The following is a 21,264-nucleotide window of genomic DNA, read 5'->3' on the forward strand; positions in this document are numbered from 1 at the left end:
ATACTTCTCGGAGCTAGAGGGATGGCTCAGCAGGTGTCAGCATTAGTTGCTTTTCCAGAGGAGCTGTGCTGAAATCCCAGCAATCACATGGCAGCTCACAACTGTCTGTAGTCCAGCTCCAAGTGATTTGACACCCTCACACAGACATATATGCTGGCAAAACAATAAAATAAAAATAAAAATAAAAAATCTTTAAAAATAATTTTCATTGCTATGACCAATATGCTTACATCATAAAATTTCAAAGTGCAGAATATGAGCATGTTATGAACTTTCTAAACCCCCCCCAAAAAAGAATAACCATCTCAAGTGTCTCCTGGTCTAACTATAATGACGAAGGTATGGTCAATCTCACCAAGCTTTTCTCCCTGATACCAAAGGTAATGACTGTTTCCCAGTCTATTCACTAAAAGTCTATGAGATACACTTAAACACCTTGTTGTAAATCACCTTCCATTACCAGAAGCAGACGAGATTAGAGGGTATGGCTCAGATGTGCCAAGATCCTGTGCTCTCTTTTGCTACAAATGAACCAAACCCTTCCAAACCAACTTAACTCTTTATATTGACAACAAGGAAGAACTGATGAGGCTTTAACCTAAAATAAGAAGGGAGCTCAAGAAAAAGCCCCAAACAAAGCAAACCAGTGCCCTGTACAGGGAGATACCAAGCCAAAGAGTTTCGTTTAAGAGAAATCACAAGAAAAGCTGGATTTACATATGGCTTTTTATTCATTTTTATTCGTTGAAAATTCCATACATGGATATAAGGTGCTTTTATCAAAACCATTCTCCGTGTCCTTCTCATTCATCTCCTAGTCCTACATATCTATTTCCACCTAAACTCATGTGCTTTCTTTTACATCTCACTAAATCCCTCAGCGCTGCCTATATGTAGCTCTAAGTGCACATGTACAGCATGGGTAGCCTCTCAGGGACCACATATCTGACGAAAGCTGACTCTCCTCCCAGCAGTCATCCCAACAGATCTCCAACTAGGGATGGGACTTCCTGATCCCTACCCTACTTATGCTGGGCCTTTGACTGAGCTTAATACTCTTCAATATTTTTCTCCTAAATAAGATTTCTAAACACAGAATTATAAAATTTTGAGCAGAAAAATGTTTTTATGTACACAAGCATAATCTGTGGATATTGCAGCCACAGATAATTAACCAAGAGCATGAAAATGAGAGACAGAGCTAGGAACTCTCTTCAGGAATGAGAAGAAACTACCAGAGGGCTCCAGATCCTCCAGAGACATGGTGTGTACAAGGTTAGGATTTGGTTTGCTCTCTTAGATAACCCACCAATTCCAGCATTATCTCCCTACTCACCTCTCCCTCCCACCACAATGAAAAGGATCACCAGTTTGGGAAATGAATTTCCTCGGTTTAAATATTTACCAAGGCCAGGTTCCTTCCAAGACAAATGAATGTCTGGCAAGGTAAAGAGAAGATTAATTATCAAAACATTTAGAGATTCAATTTGGTATTTTGTCACATTTCAATAATGAACACAGGAAAGCAAGTAAAGGTCCATAAACTTTCATGTATCTTTTAGGCAAAGTTTCATTAACATTATCAATCCATTGAGGATAAGATTCACAGTCTATCACCGTTATGGACATCTGTGAAATTTGACACTTTCTCTTCTCAGTCTTGACTGCAGAAGTTGTTTAATATTCATGCCATTTTCTCCTGTACGATAAGGAGATATTAACTGATGGAAGATTATCCCTGTAACTCAGAGAAAATGCTGTACACAGTCTTAGGACCATGCACTGACTGTTCCTTCTATGTCACAAGACTTTAGTGTTCTTTCATATAGCAAGTATTTTCTTAGTGCTTTTCATGTGCCAAGAAGCTGCCAAGGGATACAGGTAGTATCAGAGGAAAAGGTCCCTGAGTTTGGGATGTGCTGATGGGATGTGGAAAGGAACATTCACTAAGTTCACTATCACAAGTAGTTTTTGCAAGAAAGCATGGAATGATATTTAAAACCGCCCAAAATATATTTGAAAATCAAACAGTAGAGAAAAATAGTTAAGCAGTGTCTCAAGCTAGACCACAGTGAAGCTAGTACTGTGGTCCTTCCTTATCCCACCCATTTCCCCCTACCCAATGACCTCTCCCACCCCAACTGGCTCCACAGCCCCTACTACTCCATCCCAATGTACATCTTCAGGGGGTGATCCTGCCAGGAAGGAAAGCAGGCCAGGGCTTCAGCCACTGGCTTCTGGATAGGCCAGCCCCAGGCTTCAAAGAAAGGAACCAGGTTCTTCTGCACTTTCTCAGAGAACAACTTCAGCCATAAGTTCATCTTGCTCTCATTGTCTTTGGGGATGTGAACAATGGTTTGGTATTCGGCAAAGAGGTTGATTAACGGCTCCCACCCAAAGACCTCCTGGAGCTGGAAAGAGAAAGAAAGGGAAGAGCGTGGTATTGAATTTGCCAAAGTGACTGCTGCCTGTGTTCATCGTCATAGGTATTTCTATCTGTGACTACTTCCTATCATCAGTTTCATTGTTTGCCCTATCTAATTTCCTCTCTCCATACAAATGCTACCTCACTGGATCACAATAGCACCTGGCTATCAAACAGTATACCTCAATCTAATAAAGGTTTTTTCAGGAAGTCTAATGTATAAAAAAAAGAGTTAATACATTATGGTTTCTGTTATTAACTTTATTTAAAAAAATGTGTTACCCAGATCAAAAGCACTTTCTCCAACCTAACTGAGAGGATGTACTCATTGATTGAGATCCTATCTCATTCACTCTTTAAAATCAGTGAAGGGAATAAATTAGAGTGTAGCCAGTGGTTGCTGATAACCTGTATTCTCAGTTCTAGATCTATCATTTCAGAGGGATTTTGCTTTTGGGCATGGTGGTTAAATTCTTTATGTCTTATTAGACCTCTGTGACAAGGGAACTATATAAGCCCTCTGCATAAGGTTGCAGTAGACAACTTCTCAGATACTTTCCATTTTCATGTATGTTCCAAAAGTCATGAGTCAGGAAGTGGGATAGATGTCACTTTGATCATACAAGTATATAATCTGAGAAGTACCACCAGTGATCCACACCTGGCAGTGATGGTAATGTTGGCCATACATTTATGAGTGTCATGTAGGAGTTGGAGAACTCTAGGGAGGCAGGCTACCACATGACTGGGGAGTCAGCCATCACCATCTCCCTGAATTTGGGCTTGTTACCTGCAGATATGTCTCTAGTGCAGTCCAGAACTTCCAGTTACGTAGGGATGCTCCCTTCTGAAGGTGTTCTTTGATTCTCTTCTCTCTTTCTTCAGGTTTCAGTTGAGGGTGGGCCTGAGCTCTGGAAATCCCCAGGACTGTCTCATGAACATAGACTGACCAGAGATTGCAGGTGGCCTCGGTGGTATGTGGATAGAACTCCCAACCACTCCATTGCTGATTGTGGCCCAGCTCATGGATGGGTCCCCATAGGCCCTTACTTCTTATGTCTGCCAAACTGACTAGTTCTTGCACAGATTCCACATGGCACATGTTGGGGTATCCTGAATGCATCCAGCCTGGGGGTGCAAAGAAAGAGATGGATCATGAGAGCAGGGTCTGCTTCAACTTTCTCCTTCTGTCTCCTCCATTGCTTATCTCCTATAATGCTGGGTAGGTATATCCAGTGATTAAAGAATATCTGAGCTGGTTGGAAATTGGACCTTGTCCTCACTCTGACCCTAAAAGGTGAGAAAATCCACTACATAACTCCCCTTCCTGGAATTTGATACGTTGTTTTCAAGAGCTTTCTTTGCCTGTTCAATACCTTATGTGTGGACTGAGAAGGTAGGGTAATCTCATTTTCCCCCAAATTGGCCTTGCTAACCAGATTTGCCTGATGTACATAGAGATAGTTTTGTTGATAAGAATTTATCTTCCTTATATGAAAATCGGCACTCTGAATGGTTTCTTTCCAATTATGTATCTTCGTGGCAAAGGACTTGGTATCAGTACCTACCACAGACATCTTTAGTCACCCTCCCCTTTCTCTTTACAATTCTGATGTGTATCTGAAGAGAGTAGTCCTTTGAATATTCTTTTTGAAGAGGTCTTCACAGACACTGGTGACCTCCCCGCACTGAATTTCTGGGCATGATTACGGTCTGAGGTAACTGTACCATGGAAGATTTCTGATTTGTCTTTTATTTGTAAATGTCTTTCATTTCCATCATGAACCATGATTTTATCCTTCCTGCTTGTACATTAATAACATAAATATGATTTACAACTCTTAGAAAGTACAAGAATGATAAAGTAATCACAAAGCGAGCCTCATTTACTAGGAGCACTCCTGAACACTCACCGTCTGATATCTGAACATCAGTGACAATTCTCTCAGGCCTTTCAAAAGGGAAGGGCTGGGCTGCCAGCTTGGCCACAGCCTTCATAATCTCATCCCAGAGTTGGAGCAGAGGCGCTGGATCCTCCAGATTCTTCAGGCTTTCGGTTGGCACTGTCAGGATGACACTGTCTGTGGCCAACTCTCCCCAGGGCCCCAGGTTCTTCTGCATGCAGCTCTTCCACTCCGCCAGTGATGTCTTACCTAGAAATAAACAGCACGGAACCTGCCACCCATTTCTGTTTGAAGAATACGTGTGTGTGTGTGTGTGTGTGTGTGTGTGTGTGTGTGTGTGAGAGAGAGAGAGAGAGAGAGAGAGAGAGAGAGAGAGAGAGAGAGAGAGAGAGAAAGAGAAACATGCCGGTCCATAGGCTGCAGGTAAAGGGGTGAAGGACAAGTCGTTAGACCCCTCTGTTGTACCCAAAATCTCCACTGACACAGGGTGATCTACACCTGCCAGCAGACTCATGTTGATTAGTTGTGTCTTTGTTCTCTCTACTGATCCTTGTTACTAACAACCCCACAGTCACTGAGACACCCACAGCTCAATCTTTCCTCAATGCCCAGTGTACTCACCTAGCTTGTAGTATGGGGCAGGCACTGCCTTTGTGATGGTGACAGATACAGGGCCAAGTTGACAGCCTTTGGGCACAATGATGTACAGGAGACCACCCCAGAGGCAGGAGACTGACCGTTGAGTTCTGTCCATACAGCACTGATAAGTTACCACAGGGGCTCGGAACAGCTGTCTGGCATGACTGAGATTATCAGTGTGACATCCGACCTGCACCTGGACAGACAATTGCACCCATGAAGGGAAGGAAATCATTCAGGAAGCATGCAGGATTTCGTTAGGGGCTTGCAGAGGGTGGTGATTATATATGAAAGCCCAACTTCTCTTTTCTGTGAAGGATGCATACAATGTACTAAACTGGAGCACTCCGAAGTCTTCTGAAATTCACAGGATGGTAAAAATTTGGGGGGGATATAAAACAGTCCAACAATGGATTTCCATTTGGTATGTGTGAGTGGCCTGGTCACCAGGTCACTGATGAGGGACTTGCCCAGTCTCATTACCAGGCAGAATCTTGCACTCTTCCATGAGATTTAAACTGTGGGTGGCTCTGATGATTTAAGTGAGGCATGGCGTCCCACTCTACCCTCTGTGAACAGATATAGGTCCATCCAGATATTCCAGCATTAGGCTAGGAAGCAGAGAACTCGTTCTCTCCTCTCTGCCCAGCTCAACTCTACTTACTTTCTCTAGACTCATGGATTTCTTTTTTGCCTTTGTTTGAAATAATAAATCAGAGAGATCCCCTATTAAAACTGGTGATGTTGGCACATGCCTTTAATCCCAGCACAACACCTAGGGATACACAGAGAAACCGTGTCTCAATAAAGAAATCCTAATTGTAGTAGAAAATGATGCTCAGAACTGAGAAGGCGAAGACATAAACTTCAAGTCTCTGCTACCAGGAAAACGGGTGAATGCTGTAATATAAGGTCACTGCTCTTCCTTATCCATCTACGTAGTTAAGATTGTCACACACAGAACGAGATTGGGTCACTAGAAGCTTGAACTTTCTGCTGTTCCATCTACAAGAGGGGCAGAATAACCTTCCCCTGAGCTCCTGCTGAACAAACTCAGTAGGAGAGATAGGAACATCTGTGTTGGGGAAGAGTCTTGGCTGTGCTTGGGAAGGTGCTAGTTCTGGATATCTTGCCTTACCTTCAGGCCAGCCGAGGCAGCAGGTTCAGAGAGAGAGAGATCTCTGTGCTTTGTCCTTCCTGGAGATAGAGCCCAGTACTCATCCAGACATCACTGTCACCTGACAGACAAGTCACAGAGGAGATGGAGTGCTTTGTTTGTACATGACCTGACCCTACTTGCAGCCTTCTACACATTCAACTTTCTTTCCGTGAACTCCAAGTCATTCATCCACACTTCCTGGACCCATTCACTGGCTTCACTAAGTGCAAGTGCAATCCTGATTCCCACTGTCTTCGAAAGACCTAATAAAGTGTGGAGCTAGCCTTCCTGAGGATTAGAACCTGCAAGGAAGTTAGCCAAATCCACCTTCTCCCAGGCCAAGAATACTCTGGCCATTCTCTGCCCACTTCATACCTGTGTTGGTTCCATTGATCTCCACAGTAATGGGATGTTCTGAGGAGCAGAGATCAGAAGAGCAGGTCTGAGTGCCATGGTTATGAGCTATCTGGGAGCAATCAGTCCCAGAATGTGCCAGCTCTGTGGCTAGACAGAGCAGTGCAGCCTCACAGGACTGGCTGGACCCTGGGTTATTCTTGCTCACAGCAGGGAGGCCTGCCTGACGTAGCATCTTCCTCAGGATCCGGTGCACAGATATATAAGCAGGAACTCCCTGTGCAGGAATCTGAAGAAAGCCTGCTCCATCTACTCCCAATTTTCCAAAATACTTCTTTTCCAAGTTCCCACCCTTGTGGTTCACCATAGCCTGGAACTCAGAAAGAGCCCTTCGAAAATGGTAGTCCCTTATATCTATGGGAAGGACGGGGAAACAGTCTGGGCTGATGGTCTGAGGCAAAATGCTGAGGCCAAAGGGATTGAGGACGACATTCCCAGGGAAACTACGCAATGCAGAGCTGCCTTGGTTCTGGGAAGCCCACCACCAGGACTGACCACCAATGAGCAACCCCCCACCCTCTGCTACAAACTCCTGTATTTTCTTGGCATCCTGGTCACTATAAGCTACACAGCAGTAGACACCCATATCACTGGTCAAATGGGACTCCAGGCTGCACTTCACTCCATGCTTCAACAATAGGGAATTCAGATTCTTGAGACTTTTGTTCACCCCAATAGTCTTTCCCTGGTCTCTGGACAACCAACGTATAGCATTGAGCAAAAAGGGTTCCTTCTTAGGAGCACAGAGTATGGCCTCGTGTGCAGCCAACACCACCCGACCACGGCCATAGCGGGCAGCTGCTAGGAAGCAGCTAAGGAAGGAGTTATCAAGGCCCACAGGGAAGGCCAGGGACCCATGTACCAACAGCTGTGAGGGGACACCCCCAGTCCTGATGTCCAACCTAGAGATCCCATGCAGAAGCTGCTCCTGGTCACGCCTGAGCTCCTCCCAACACCTGGGAAGACGATGAGAGAGAGATGGAGAGGATGTATTCCGTTAATGAGCCTCTCATTACAGCCCACCGAGTGAAGAAACATGACACGGTTCATACCGATCTCCTGTTTGTTACCCATACTATTTTGGAATTCAATAACATATGTCTTATTAACCTAATGCTTTTTTTTTACCATCTCACAATTAATCAAACATCATCGTTCATATTTGCTCTTGCTTACCAACAAACAGAACATTGGTGTTTCTTATACTTGATGTTTTCACAGATTTGAAGATCTCGCTAATCTAATGGTTGTAATGTATTCACATTCTACAAATGAATCTTCCAAGAATTCCCGATTAGTCAGCCAAGTGAATATTCTGTCTCAAAATTCATGTCTTAAACATTATTAAGCCATATAATCAAAGCTATAAAACGCAACAGTCTGAGAGAGCACTACTACTATGCCTCTTCTGGAGTGGGTCTTTAGATGTGAGCCCATAGAAATACCACAGGCTTATTCAGAAATGAACACGTTACAAATAAAAAAAAGTTTTTGCTTCTACTGATTTATATAGCCATAAATCTTTTAGAAATTTTTACCTGGGGCAGGTGACATAGCTCAAAGGATAAATGTGCTTTTTCCTGGGCCCACTGATCTGAGTTCAATACCTGGGATTCATGTAGTAGGAAACATCCTTTTAGGAAACAAGCGGCTCCTAGAAATTCTCTAACCATGGCATGTGTACCCATCCACACCCACATCCATGCACATCTGACTCTCTCACACCTGCATGAACATCACACAATACTCTCTAAATAAGTGCAAATAATTTTTTTTAAATCCTTACTTAAATATGATAGGAGCATTTATTACTCTTTAGTGAGATGTGGTCAATGTAGAGAGCGGCGCGGCGAAACAAAGATGGCGCCGACATCCAGCCTTGTCGGGATATAAACGACTTACTGCGCATGTGCAGGCTTGTCCCCTTGCTAGGGCTCCCTCTAGTGGTGAACAGCGGTACTGCACATGTGCGGTTTATGCACCAGGTGTTAGTTGACCGTTAATATGCTAATGAGGTGATTCATTCTCCGCCAATCCCTGGAGGACAAGTAGTGGGGTGATCCAAGCCCCACCAATCCCTGAGAGATAATTAGCATACTGTTGTCTATATAAGCCGAGCGATTTTGCTGCTCGGAGTCCCTGTTCAAGAGAGCTGTAACACTAAGAGAGCTGTAACACTAAGAAGAGCTGTAACACAGTAAAGGCTTGCTCGCAGAAGAATCCTGTTGCCACGCGTCGTTCTTACTGGCGGGACATTGGGCGCTCGACAAGTGGTGCCGAAACCCGGGAACCAACATCGCCGGTGCCAGGGGACCCTTCAGTGTGCTGAAGAGGATTCAGAACTGCGAGAAGGTAAATTAAAAGGTAAGCTTCGAGAGGCATGCCCCTTTTTGGAAGAGAGCATGTCAGAAACGGAGCAGAGTGAGAAATTAGGCTTCGAGAGGCATGCCCCTTTTTGGATTTAAGAGAGCATGTCAGAAACGGAGCAGAGGCAGAAACGGAGCAGAGTGAGAAATTAGGAGCTCAAATTAGGAGCTCGCAAAAAGAAAAAGGTTACTAAAACAAAAGTGAAAGAGATACAAAAGGCAGAAGAAATGCCGCTGGAGGAAAAAATAAGAGTGCCCCGGAGGACGAAGTACAAGTCATCCGGAGAGGATACTTTGTATCCATTAAAAGAATTAGAAGCCTTAGAACTGGTTGGCAGTGACTCTGAGCAAGAGTTGTCAGAGTCCGAGGAGGAGGAATTAGAGGAAGAGGCAGCCATATATGAGGAAGAAAGATATGGGCCTAGGTGGAGAGCCACTGTGAAGAAACCTAAAGTTATGGATCCTTTGTGGGCAAGGCTGGTAATTTTGTTTCTTTTTTTCTTTGTGTGGGATAGAGAAGCCACAGACGGCAAGCTTAAGCCCGGACCAAAACCTCTTTGGCAAATGGTCCCTGCCTGCTTAGAGGATAAACAATGTGAGGAAGCCGTTAGAGCCGTTAGGACAGGTCAGAGGGTCCTTGCAGAGCAACAAAGTATGTCAGAGGGAGAAAAGGTCTCCAAAGAAAAAAAGAAAAGAAAAGGAGATAAAAGGAACAGAGAGAAGGCAGAGATAAAAAAAGAGGATAATCAGGACCAGGAAACAAATAAGATATATTCTTTAAAAGCCTTGACCTTAGAAATGTCAGACAATCTAGAAAGCATCACCGACAGCTTAGAGAAAGTGAAACTAAAGGTAGAACCATCGGGTCCCGGGCCTCCCGCAGAGCAACAAAAGGAAGCGCAGGACTCGACCTCAGTTCGACCACCAGACTCGTATTGACCCCTCGAATGGGAACTCAGGTGGTGGATACAGATTTTAAAGGCCCCAGTAAGCAGAATTCAGAAGGATCACAGAAACTGAAAGCATGTGCAAAGATAAAGATTTGGGGTAGTGGTAGTGGACACGGTAATAATGGTAAAATGTTTTTGTGTATGTGTTCTTTTAGAGTTATGTTAAAATCTAGAGAAACAAAGTTGATTCTCATAGATGCTTTTAGTCTTTGGACCCTGACTAGAGACAGTTTACACCCTAGACAAAAGAGAGAATGGGGTTGAGAAAAACAGTCCTCCCGAACTCTCCACAGATGCTTTGGCAAAAGAAGGAAATGAGCTTAAGTTTTTTGAAGCTCTCCTGGGAACAGAAGGAGGTGGGAGACGTCTTGCCTCCTTGCTGGCTCCTATTGGAGAAGTGCTTGTTTCTGGTTCTGGGTTCTTTAGGTAGGATGTCTGGGTTCCTTTGGTGGAACACCATCTAGTTCTTTTCCTCTGTGTCTATTGTCTGTCCTTGGTGCACCAAGCTGTGGATGTATGTCAATTTATGTCTGGGTTTTGCTTCTCGTTGCTTGAATGTTTTGTGTTTCATGTTTAAAAGAAAAAAAAATGGTTAAAACTTTAAATGCTGGTTGATTCACCCATTGATGTAGCTTTAACTCCTTTCAAGAAAGGAACAAATAAATAAAAAGTTTCAATTGGCTTTTGGAGCCTACATCTGTAGCTAGAAGCCTAAGTTGGCTGGGCAAGCTCCCCAGGGGGCTGGCTAAATGTTTATACTAGCCGTCCTAGAAGAGGCCTATACAAAAGTGGTTAAGGTGCTTAAAAACAATCAATTGTTCATAGCACCTGAGAAGGTTCAAATGGGCCAAATGGGAGAATATTTAGGAACTAAAATCACTTCTCATAGCATTTCTCCTCAAAAAATTGAATTACCATTTAAAAACATTAAATGACTTTCAAAAATTACTTGGATTCGACCCTATATAAAAATGCCCAATGTAGATTTACAACCACTTTATGAGGTCCTGAAAGGGGATTCTCAGCTTACTTCACCCCGTGTTTTAACCAAGGAAGCACGATTATCCTTGAGGAAAGTAGAAGAAAGACTAGAAAAGGCAATACTAAAAAGGTATAAGGAAGAGGAAGATCTGCTTTTGTGTATACTGAGAACTTTTCGTCAACCTACAGGAGTATTATGGCAACAAGGTCCACTTCTTTGGATTTATCCCCACATTTCTCCTAATAAAACCCTTGAATATTACCCTTCTGCTGTTGCACAGCTAGCTATATTAGGCGTTAAATCTTGCATTCAGCATTTTGGTATTTCACCAAAGAAAATTATTATACCATATACAACCACTCAGGTAGAAACATTGTGTGCATTGATAGATGATTGGGCCATATTGCGCTGTAGTTTTGATGGAGAGTTTGACAATCATTATCCTAAGGATCCGTTGCTACAATTTTTTACTGAACATCCAGTGATCTTTCCTAAGATCACTGCCTCAGAGCCTTTGTCTGGAGTGTTAGATATTTATACAGATGGCTCCAAAACCGGTGTAGGTGCCTATATGGTTGATTCTCAAGAACCAGTATTAATTCAATATAGTCCAGGTACCCCCCAAATTACAGAATGTAAAATTGTATTGGAAGTTTTCAAAAGATTTCATGATTCTTTTAATTTAATTTCTGACTCTGCTTATGTGGTTAATGCGGTACGCTCACTTGAAATTGCAGGGCCAATTCGGTCGACTAGTACTGTATGTCAAATTCTTTTAGAATTACAAAATTTGATTTGGGCCAGAAAAAATAAATTTTTCATACAACATATTCGAGCCCATACTAATTTGCCTGGTCCCATGACCAGTAATAACACCCTGGTGGATGCTAGTACTCGTAGAGAGTTTATTTTTCATGCCACTCCGGTTGATCTCGCTAGAGGATTTCATCAAAAGTTTCATGTACCTGCTTTTACTCTTCAACAAAAATTTAAAATCTCTAGAGCTGCAGCTCGTGATGTGGTGTTAAGTTGCCAAAATTGTGTTCAATTTCACCACCCTCCTCATGTGGGATTAACCCTCGTGGCCTGATCCAGCTAAAATTTTGGCAGATGGATGTCACACACATATCTCAATTTGGAAATTTAAAATATGCTCATGTTTCTGTTGATACCTGTTCTGGTATTATACACGCTACTCAGATGACTGGTGAAAAGGCTCGTAATGCCATTAGCCATTGCTTAGAGGCATGGACAGCCTGGGGAAAGCCTGATAGTCTCTAGACGGACAACGGGCCTGCCTACACTGCAAAGTCCTTTCAGGCATTTTGCCAGACAATGCAGGTCAAACATACTACAGGATTGCCATACAATCCCCAAGGTCAAGGAATTGTGGAAAGAGTACATCGTACCTTAAAAGAGCTGATAAAAAAACAAAAAGAGGGAATTGCCAGCAGCCGAACACCAAAAGAACAACTTTCTTTAGCTCTTTTTACTCTAAATTTCTTAGTTTTGGATGCGCATGGCCGCTGTGCTGCGGATCGCCATGCTGCTACTACACCTATAACTAATGCAGAAGTAAAGTGGAAGGATGTCTTAACTGATAAATGGTGTGGCCCAGATCCCGTGATCTCGAGATCTAGGGGAGCTGTTTGTGTTTTTCCGCAGAATCAAGAAAATCCAATTTGGGTACCTGAGCGCTTGACTCGAAAATTGCCTTCTGCTCTTCCTGAAGATGAGACTACGAACCCTACTATTACTACTGGGAATGGTAATACAGGTTAATTCTCTCACCCTGTGGGCTATTGCCAGATCCTGGCCAGTACCCATGCCAGTTCATAGCAATTCTACTGTTTTGAGAATAAGACTGACAAGCATAATCTCTGGTCTTGGTTTCAATGGGTGCTGTCCAATGAGCAAGGGGCATATACATCCCTGACCCCCTTTGCTAGGTTGATGGGAGAGAACTTCGTGCTGTATAATGTTTCAGCTACCAGAAAAAGGTGATACCAGGTTGATCAATATTCAATATAATAACCTCTTGGTAAATAATACTGCCACTAGTACTTCAGTATGTGCTAGATCACCTTTTTTCTGATAAGCACTAATGTAAGCAGTGGTGCTTTAAATTGTAATAGCTCTGATGTAGTCTGCTATTTAGCTGAATGCTGGGATGGCACTAATGACACCGCAGTGATAGTTAAGATTCCCTCCTTTGTGCCAATCCCAGTGGAGGCAAACCCAGATAGCTTTCCTATTCTTAATTTGCTGAGAGCCAAAAGAGATTTTGGAATTACGGTAGCCATAATTTCAGCCATTGTGCTGTCTGCTGCCACAGCTACCACAGCTGAAATCGCTATGACCAATCAAATACAGACGGCTGAGACTGTCAATCAGATTGTAGAAAGAACTGCAGTGGTGCTAGAGATACAAGAAGAATTTAATACCCATTTGGCATCTGGCCTTCTATTAGCCAATCAAAGGATAGATTTAGTTCAAGAACAAATTGAAGCACGGTATCATATGACACAGCTGTCTTGTGTTTCCTCCCTTAGAGGTTTATGCATTATTCCTTTGTGAGCTAACTTTTCTCAGAATTTTCAACAGAGCAAAGAAATCTCGAATTATCTGAAAGGAAACTGGTCCATGAAAGCAGAGCAACTATCAAGACAATTGCTGATGCAGATTGCTGTCCTCAACAGCACTAGGCTGGACCCCATCACAGTTGAAGACTTTACCTCATGGATTACCAATGCTTTCTCCCTTTTCAAGGAGTGGGCGGGCATGTTTGTCCCGGGGAGCTATTGTCCTCCTGGGATGCGGAGTAGGTCTCTGGCTTATTGGCTGTTTAAAAAGAGAACATGCCAGACACAAAATGGTTGTTTACCAGGCTATGACCACCATTAAAAAGGGTGCTTCTCCCAACATATGGCTGGCCTCTTTGAAAGATCAAGAGTTCGCCCTAGATCATTTTTGTCACAGTCATGTGGAGTCATTGTATCCAGGGACGGGCAACTTTCCTCGAACTCGGACCAACCTAAGACACGGGGCCCGGTGGCGATAGGGTAACTCTATGACGGGTAAGGCCGAGTTTGGATGAGAACGACCTAAGACAGGAGCAATGACAAGATTGACGTGACACCCAGATCTAGACCAGTCATTTTATTAAACAAAAAAGGGGGAGATTCATGTCTTAAACATTATTAAGCCATATAATCAAAGCTATAAAACGCAACAGTCTGAGAGAGCACTACTACTATGCCTCTTCTGGAGTGGGTCTTTAGATGTGAGCCCATAGAAATACCACAGGCTTATTCAGAAATGAACACGTTACAAATAAAAAAAAGTTTTTGCTTCTACTGATTTATATAGCCATAAATCTTTTAGAAATTTTTACCTGGGGCAGGTGACATAGCTCAAAGGATAAATGTGCTTTTTCCTGGGCCCACTGATCTGAGTTCAATACCTGGGATTCATGTAGTAGGAAACATCCTTTTAGGAAACAAGCGGCTCCTAGAAATTCTCTAACCATGGCATGTGTACCCATCCACACCCACATCCATGCACATCTGACTCTCTCACACCTGCATGAACATCACACAATACTCTCTAAATAAGTGCAAATAATTTTTTTTAAATCCTTACTTAAATATGATAGGAGCATTTATTACTCTTTAGTGAGATGTGGTCAATGTAGAGAGCGGCGCGGCGAAACAAAGATGGCGCCGACATCCAGCCTTGTCGGGATATAAACGACTTACTGCGCATGTGCAGGCTTGTCCCCTTGCTAGGGCTCCCTCTAGTGGTGAACAGCGGTACTGCACATGTGCGGTTTATGCACCAGGTGTTAGTTGACCGTTAATATGCTAATGAGGTGATTCATTCTCCGCCAATCCCTGGAGGACAAGTAGTGGGGTGATCCAAGCCCCACCAATCCCTGAGAGATAATTAGCATACTGTTGTCTATATAAGCCGAGCGATTTTGCTGCTCGGAGTCCCTGTTCAAGAGAGCTGTAACACTAAGAGAGCTGTAACACTAAGAAGAGCTGTAACACAGTAAAGGCTTGCTCGCAGAAGAATCCTGTTGCCACGCGTCGTTCTTACTGGCGGGACATTGGGCGCGCGACAGGTCAACATAAAAATAAATTTTTAAAAGGTTTTGTATTTCAGGAATTAAAAAAAACAATTTCTATAGGAGATGGATTAAATAAATCATGGCAACCTTACACAATAAGTCAGTAATTAGATTTTATTGGAAAGGCTTAATGAAATGTAGAAGTTGACCCCCAAGAAACTGATTCAATTTCTTAAAAATGATAAAAATCCAGAAATCATAAATTACTGAATTTGTTTATTTTTTGTGTGAGTGCTTATCTGCATGTTCACCTGTGAGCTAGAAGAGGGCATCAGATCCCATTATAGATAGTTATGAGCCACCATGTAGTTGCTGGACATGCATGATATGTACTCATTGATAAGTGGATATTAGCCAATTGTACAGACTACTCGTGATACATCCCACAAACCCTAAGAAGTTAGCAAGAAGGAAGGCCACAATGATGATGCTTAAATTCTACTTAGAAGGGAGAGCCAAATAATCATGGGAGGCAGAGGGAGACAGGGACCTGGGTGGGAGAGGAGACGGGGAGGGGAAAGGAGGGGCAGGATCAGGTATGCTGTGTGTTTGGGAGAAGACAGGAGAGAAACCCAGAGGGCCAGGAGAATGAATGGAAATGTTCAGCTGTGGTGGTGAGGGGGTGGACAGTGCGTAGTGGAGAGAACCTCTAGAAAGTCCCAGGGACCTGGAATGGGGGAGACTCCTGAGACTCAATGTCGATGACCTTAGGTGAAATGCCCACTGGGGATACAGAACGTGATAGACCATCTCCAGTAGCCAGACAGGACTCCCAGTGGAGGGATGAGGACATCAACCCACCTACAATATTTTTTTGATCCCAAATTGCTCTTGTCTAAAAGAAATTCAGGGAAAAAATGGAGCAGAGACTGAAGGAATGGTGGACCAGTTACAGTCCTAACTTGGGATCCATCTCCTGGGCAGGCAGCAATCTCTGACACTATTACTGATGCTATGTTGTGCTTGCAGACAGGAGCCTAGCATGGCTGTCCTCTGAGAGACTCTACCAGCAGCTGACTGAGATGGATGCAGATATAAGACTTAGGGGAAGGCTTGAAGGAACTGAAGGGGATGGCAACCCCATAGGAAGACCAACAGTCTCACCTGTCTTGCACCCCTGGGAGCTCCCAGAGACTGGATGTGAATGTGTACCGGGCTTTGTATGTTTTAGGTGAGCAATTATGTCTTATCAGTTGGATCAAAGTTTATTGTGCTGTGTGGTCTTTCATGTGTAGATTTAAGTGTAAGGGAATGTGGGGTGACTGGTCTGAGCCACCACGGAGTTGGGATACATGTTTCTGGTATGGAAACCTGCCTTGGGAACTAGATAGGTGGATCGATTGCTGCCAGGCTCAGAGAGAGGCCTTCAGCAGTGTGATATGGGATGGAGCAAAGCAGGTGAGAGGCTTTGCCCTGAGATTAAGACATCAATCAGATATCTCGTGGTACTGCAGTGCCAGATCTAGTGAGGGATAAAAGACAGTTTTTATTTTTTTATATTTTTACAGCAATAGAGAAGGATCCTGACACATATATATGTCTGCTTTCGTGTATAAAGAAATAATGTGGTATTAAGGAATTTAAATAGGGAGGGAAGAAGGAGATTGCATTGCGGAGTAGACAGAATGTTTTAAATTTTACTCTCTCTCTCTCTCTCTCTCTCTCTCTCTCTGTGTGTGTGTGTGTGTGTGTGTGTGTGTGTGTGTGTGTGTGTCTTTGTGTGTGTGTATGTGGCCCAGTTCTAAAACATTAAATAGCAAAGGAAATAAATAAGTGACCAGAAATTTCCAATTACACAGTAGTATGAGGACAAAAATGGAAACCATTCTAAAGGTCATCAGAAGGCACTAATCTAACTCTAATAAATCTCTAGGAAAATATGCTATGAGGATGAGAGGCACAAGAAATAATTGCTGCCATAGTTAATTACTAAGAAATGTTTGTTGCTATTTGAGTAACTTCTCCTGCTCCATTGTTCCTTTTTCCCCATTGACAGCAGTTTTTAGAGGAACTTCTCACCAATTCCTGTCTGACTCAGCTTCCCAAGAAGCCCTACCTACACAGGGGAAATCACTATCTCTCCATCTCTTTTCTTAGGAAAGCCAACCTACAAAGAAAACCTGGGAAGGCTAACAAATACTGCTTGCAATGTCTCTGTCATTCATTGATCTCGCATCATTTTGCTATTGATAGCATTGTCATTTGGATTATGCAACTGTTGGGTATAATGAACAAGACATCATTGTGATGGTGTCTTTCAAAATGGGAGGGGAAAAGTAAACAGATCTCAAGAGGAAAATGTGGAGATTCAGTAAAATCCCTGCTGTCCTGAATTCAAATAAGAAGTTATGTGTATGAATTCTTTGGCGTACATATTGATCCTAAGTCAGGAATATATTCCTTAGTTTTGATCACTAGGAATGTCTATAGATGCTTATCAACTTAGTACCAATAAACATGAACCACAAAAGGAACAGAATCCATCTAAAAATCATTGACACCAGCTCTGACACAGAACCCCTCACAGCAAACTGTACGGAAGCCTGTCAATGACTGTACAGAGGCCTTGGTGACATCCCTGTGGTTATGTTTTCAAGAGTTTGTGTCTTTAGAAATATATAGCAATGCAGATGGAATGTTCCAGTGTGCACTGTTTGTTTCAAAATAATCAGAGGTGAGGTGGTAGTTGAAAGGAAAACCACTGACTCCCTGAAACCATGGCCATAAAACAGGCTGCAAGAAACCCGCTGTCCACAGAATTTGAGAGCCTGGACCTGGGAGGACACAAAAAGAGGCAATGTGGCTTATCACTTCTCAGGACATAGATGATTATGGGCCTACTGCAGTGTAGAAGCTGACTGTCAGACCACATGGCAGGTTCTCCTGAACCTTCCCAGACTGAGGCCCAGGGCTTGGGAGAGTCTGCTCTCTCTCTTTGAGGTGGGCCTGTTTCCATTTTCTTCCAATGACTTCCTTCCCTAGGTGAAGACTGATCAGGAGTTGACTGTTCTTGTTGTTGGATCACAAGTGACCAGAGAATATTGGTTGTTCTTTCTACATTCGTGTATTCTTGAAGTTCCATGGGAAACAGAATGACACCACAAAGCCAGGAAAGTTCGGATGTAGTAGCCGAGGTGGAACAGGTAGGTGGAGATGAAGAGAAACAAATTTCATTTGTTGAAAGAAGGGCTCTTTGAGACAACTGAGACAATTATGCTTCTGAGTCTTAATGTCTGGAGACATTTCTTAAAGGGCCAGATCGATTGATAGTTTTGGGATTCATGGATTCTGCTGAAAGGATTGCTAAGACTTGAAGACAGCCACAAGCAATTTGACTGTGTGAGATCATGGCTGTGCTCTAGTAAAACACTATTTCCAAAATCATGGGGATGGACCACAGGTCTGAGCTTGTCAGTTGGCTATAGAATTAAAGTCAGCTCAGAGTGAATCAGGTTCTCATCTGTGTGCCTGGTTACCCTGTCTGAAACCCTCTCTGTAAGGAAAAAGATCTCAGGCACCATCCCTGGGACTGAGGATTGCAGGGAGCTACTAACTGCTTCCCTTTTCTTCTTTGCAGCAAGATTTTAATTTCTTCACAGATGGTAATAAATATCCTCAGACCCCTTGGTCCTTAAATTTTGATTGCTTGATCAAGTTTTGATCACTAAAATATAAATGGAGATCCATTTGATGATTGGTACTACAAGAAAATAGATTATTTTCAATTTTTTGTAAAAGATAGACCAAGCTAGTGTGTCTGCTCCAGCAATCATTGCCTTGGTGTAATAATAGAGCCTGGAGCAATGCGGGTCATCTTGTAACCATGGGGAAAATTAACAATCCACAGGGGAAATAGGAACATTATGGAGACACTGCCAAGATCCTGGACTGGCTACCTGGGTGATCTTATTCATAAGAAATGGAAAGTCAGACAGTGGTAATCCACTGTGGGGAATTCTTTACTTATGGAAAAAGCACACTGTGTCTTCGTGCTTACCTCCTGGCAGGGCAGTCTTCCTTTACCCATCTCCAGCCACTCTGGCTTTCTCTGTGTTCCTAGGATCCACCAAGCTGGCTTCTGTTTAAGGCGATTGTTTTGCTCCCCTGAGTTGTTAGCACAGACCATTCTGGTGTCCTTTCAAAGGCTACCTTCTAATCTGTGCATTTCTACTCACTGCCATTGTCAATATTATGCCATCTTCTCTTTTGCATCTGCTACAATGTAATTTCTGTGCCTGCCATGAAGGCACTTGAACACTTAAACAGCCTTTACTCTCCCCCTCATTCTGATGCCTTACATCTGCTTTCTCTCTTCTTGTGGCTCTTATCAACATCTGACTGAGTTCTGTTAGATGAATTTGCTTACCAGCTGATTTTTCCACTCATATATAGGTTTCATGGTAGCTCATGCGGTTTTCATTTCTGCTACATTCCCAATGTCCAGAGTAGGGCTGGGCCCAATTGTAGATGTTCACATAGATACACCAGTGTTTTCTGACTTATTTAGGACACAGATAACACTCTAAGTTTCAGGCATGTGAAAACATACTGGCCAAGAGATCTAGCTTTTCTCTTTTGCTTTTCCAAGGGAGTGGCTCGGAGAACCAGCTTTTCTTGGGCCTTGATGTACTTTAGTGACCATTTTAGTGACTAAGTTTTTGATTTTCAGTGGTTAGAAGACAGTAAAAACAATCATTTGCATTGAAACAGATACTAAGTGAGGAAGGGATATAAGAACTGTATAAAAAAGAGTATGTATAAATGGTTGGAATGGGACACTCACCTGATATGGAGGGGGATCTTGGGTACCTTCTTAGAGACCTTGAACCGGTTTATATCCCCATAGACATCAGTGAAGTACACTCCAGCCACACTTGTCACCTGGTTCCCAGGGAAACTGAACAGCACTTTGTCACTCCCCTGTTGACTGGCCCAATTGCAGGCCTGGCCTCCAATGAGCAAGCCCCCACCATGCTTAACAAACTGAACTAGCTTCTCGGTCAAGGTGTCACTGTAGGCATCAATGCAAAAAACTCCCAGAGCCTCTCCAGGCTCAGGCTGAACCACTGTCTTTACCCCAGAGTCCCCGAGGATATTAACTAAGGATGCCAAGGAAGAATGCACTGCAATGGGAGCCTCCGGGGAGGGGCAGAGCCAGCTCACTGCATTGAGAAGAAATGGAGCCAAGCCAGCATGCAGCAGGTAGCCCTCATGGGATAGGACCACCAGGCGGCCTTGGCCATAGAAAGAGGCAGCAATGAGCACCTGGCCCTTGTCGTTCACCATCACTGGGAAGGCTGCCTCTCCAATAAGAAGGAGTTCATTGGGAGTGAATTCTTTAGGGAGATCCCAGCTGGTCACTCCATTCATGAGGGCCTCAAAAGCAGCATCAGGAGTTGTTGCCATGGTTCTGCCAATTGCTACAAAGGAAGCAGAGACTCAGGTTGGTCAAAGCAGAATGAGGAAGCAGTGAGAAAGGCAGTTAACTAAATGCATTCAGTCCACAAAATGTATTCGTTTCTCCCTTTGAGGATAAATTGAATTGCAAAAGAGACAAGGATTCCACTTTCATGACTCAATATATGAGAAGAGTAAAGACAATAATTAAGTAGGGTTATAAATAAATACAAACGCAGCAATTTTCCATTGCTATATGTTGATGAACTGTGGACCAGTTGACGGGAAGGCTACTTAGACTGCATGACACGAAAGATCTGGTTGGTAGGAACATGTGAAACTTAAAGCTGAAACCTGAAATGGTGTGGGAGGAACATTTTGATAAGAGGAACACCAGGGCAACAGCAGAGCAAAAGGCAGAGAGGAACAGGTCCTTTGAAGGAGGTGCAGCTTCCAGTAGGATCTGATGAATCAAATGCAGGGGTTGACTTGGTGTTTGTTTAATTCTTTCTGACAAAAGGGTCATATGACCTGCTAGAAAGTGCATTAGTTGGGGTTGCATGACCTTTTAGAAGGTGCATCCATTCTGACAGCTTTGTTTACCTCATTGACAATGGCTTCCAAATGATCAAGTCTGCCATAGTGGAAACTCCTCATCCAACCCCTTTCAACTGTCTGGGCAAGGTCTTTTCAAATTCTTCTGAAGCCTGGTATGCTGAGAGCTGAGCTTACTCCAGTTCTCCCTTCAGACTTTTCTCTTTCTGAACCAGTCACTCAGGCCAGAGGGCCATTGTTTTACAGGCTACACTGTAAGTGGTACAGGCATAGTGAGCAATGTGAGGGCCTTTATCTCTTCTCCCCTGTCTCCCTTCCTTGAGTGCCATGGAGTGTAGCTG

At 43.3% G+C, this 21,264-nt stretch overlaps 1 protein-coding gene across 1 annotated transcript; it reads right to left on the bottom strand.

Annotated features, from left to right (window-relative positions):
• Positions 1–709: 709 nt before the first annotated feature.
• On the bottom strand, positions 710–20,424 carry LOC134486765 (TRPM8 channel-associated factor 2-like). Its single transcript, XM_087659725.1, is given in 8 exon segments — positions 710–2,411; positions 3,216–3,553; positions 4,339–4,578; positions 4,951–5,164; positions 6,107–6,142; positions 6,145–6,206; positions 6,503–7,497; positions 19,755–20,424. Coding segments are annotated over 8 exon segments (2,760 nt in total). The 5' UTR covers positions 20,378–20,424; the 3' UTR covers positions 710–2,159.
• Between the last annotated feature and the right edge of the window lie 840 nt (positions 20,425–21,264).

The sequence above is a fragment of the Rattus norvegicus genome, chromosome 4 (assembly GCF_021556685.1).
Source record: "Rattus norvegicus strain SHRSP/BbbUtx chromosome 4, alternate assembly SHRSP_T2T, whole genome shotgun sequence".
NCBI classification, from domain to species: Eukaryota; Metazoa; Chordata; class Mammalia; order Rodentia; family Muridae; genus Rattus; species Rattus norvegicus.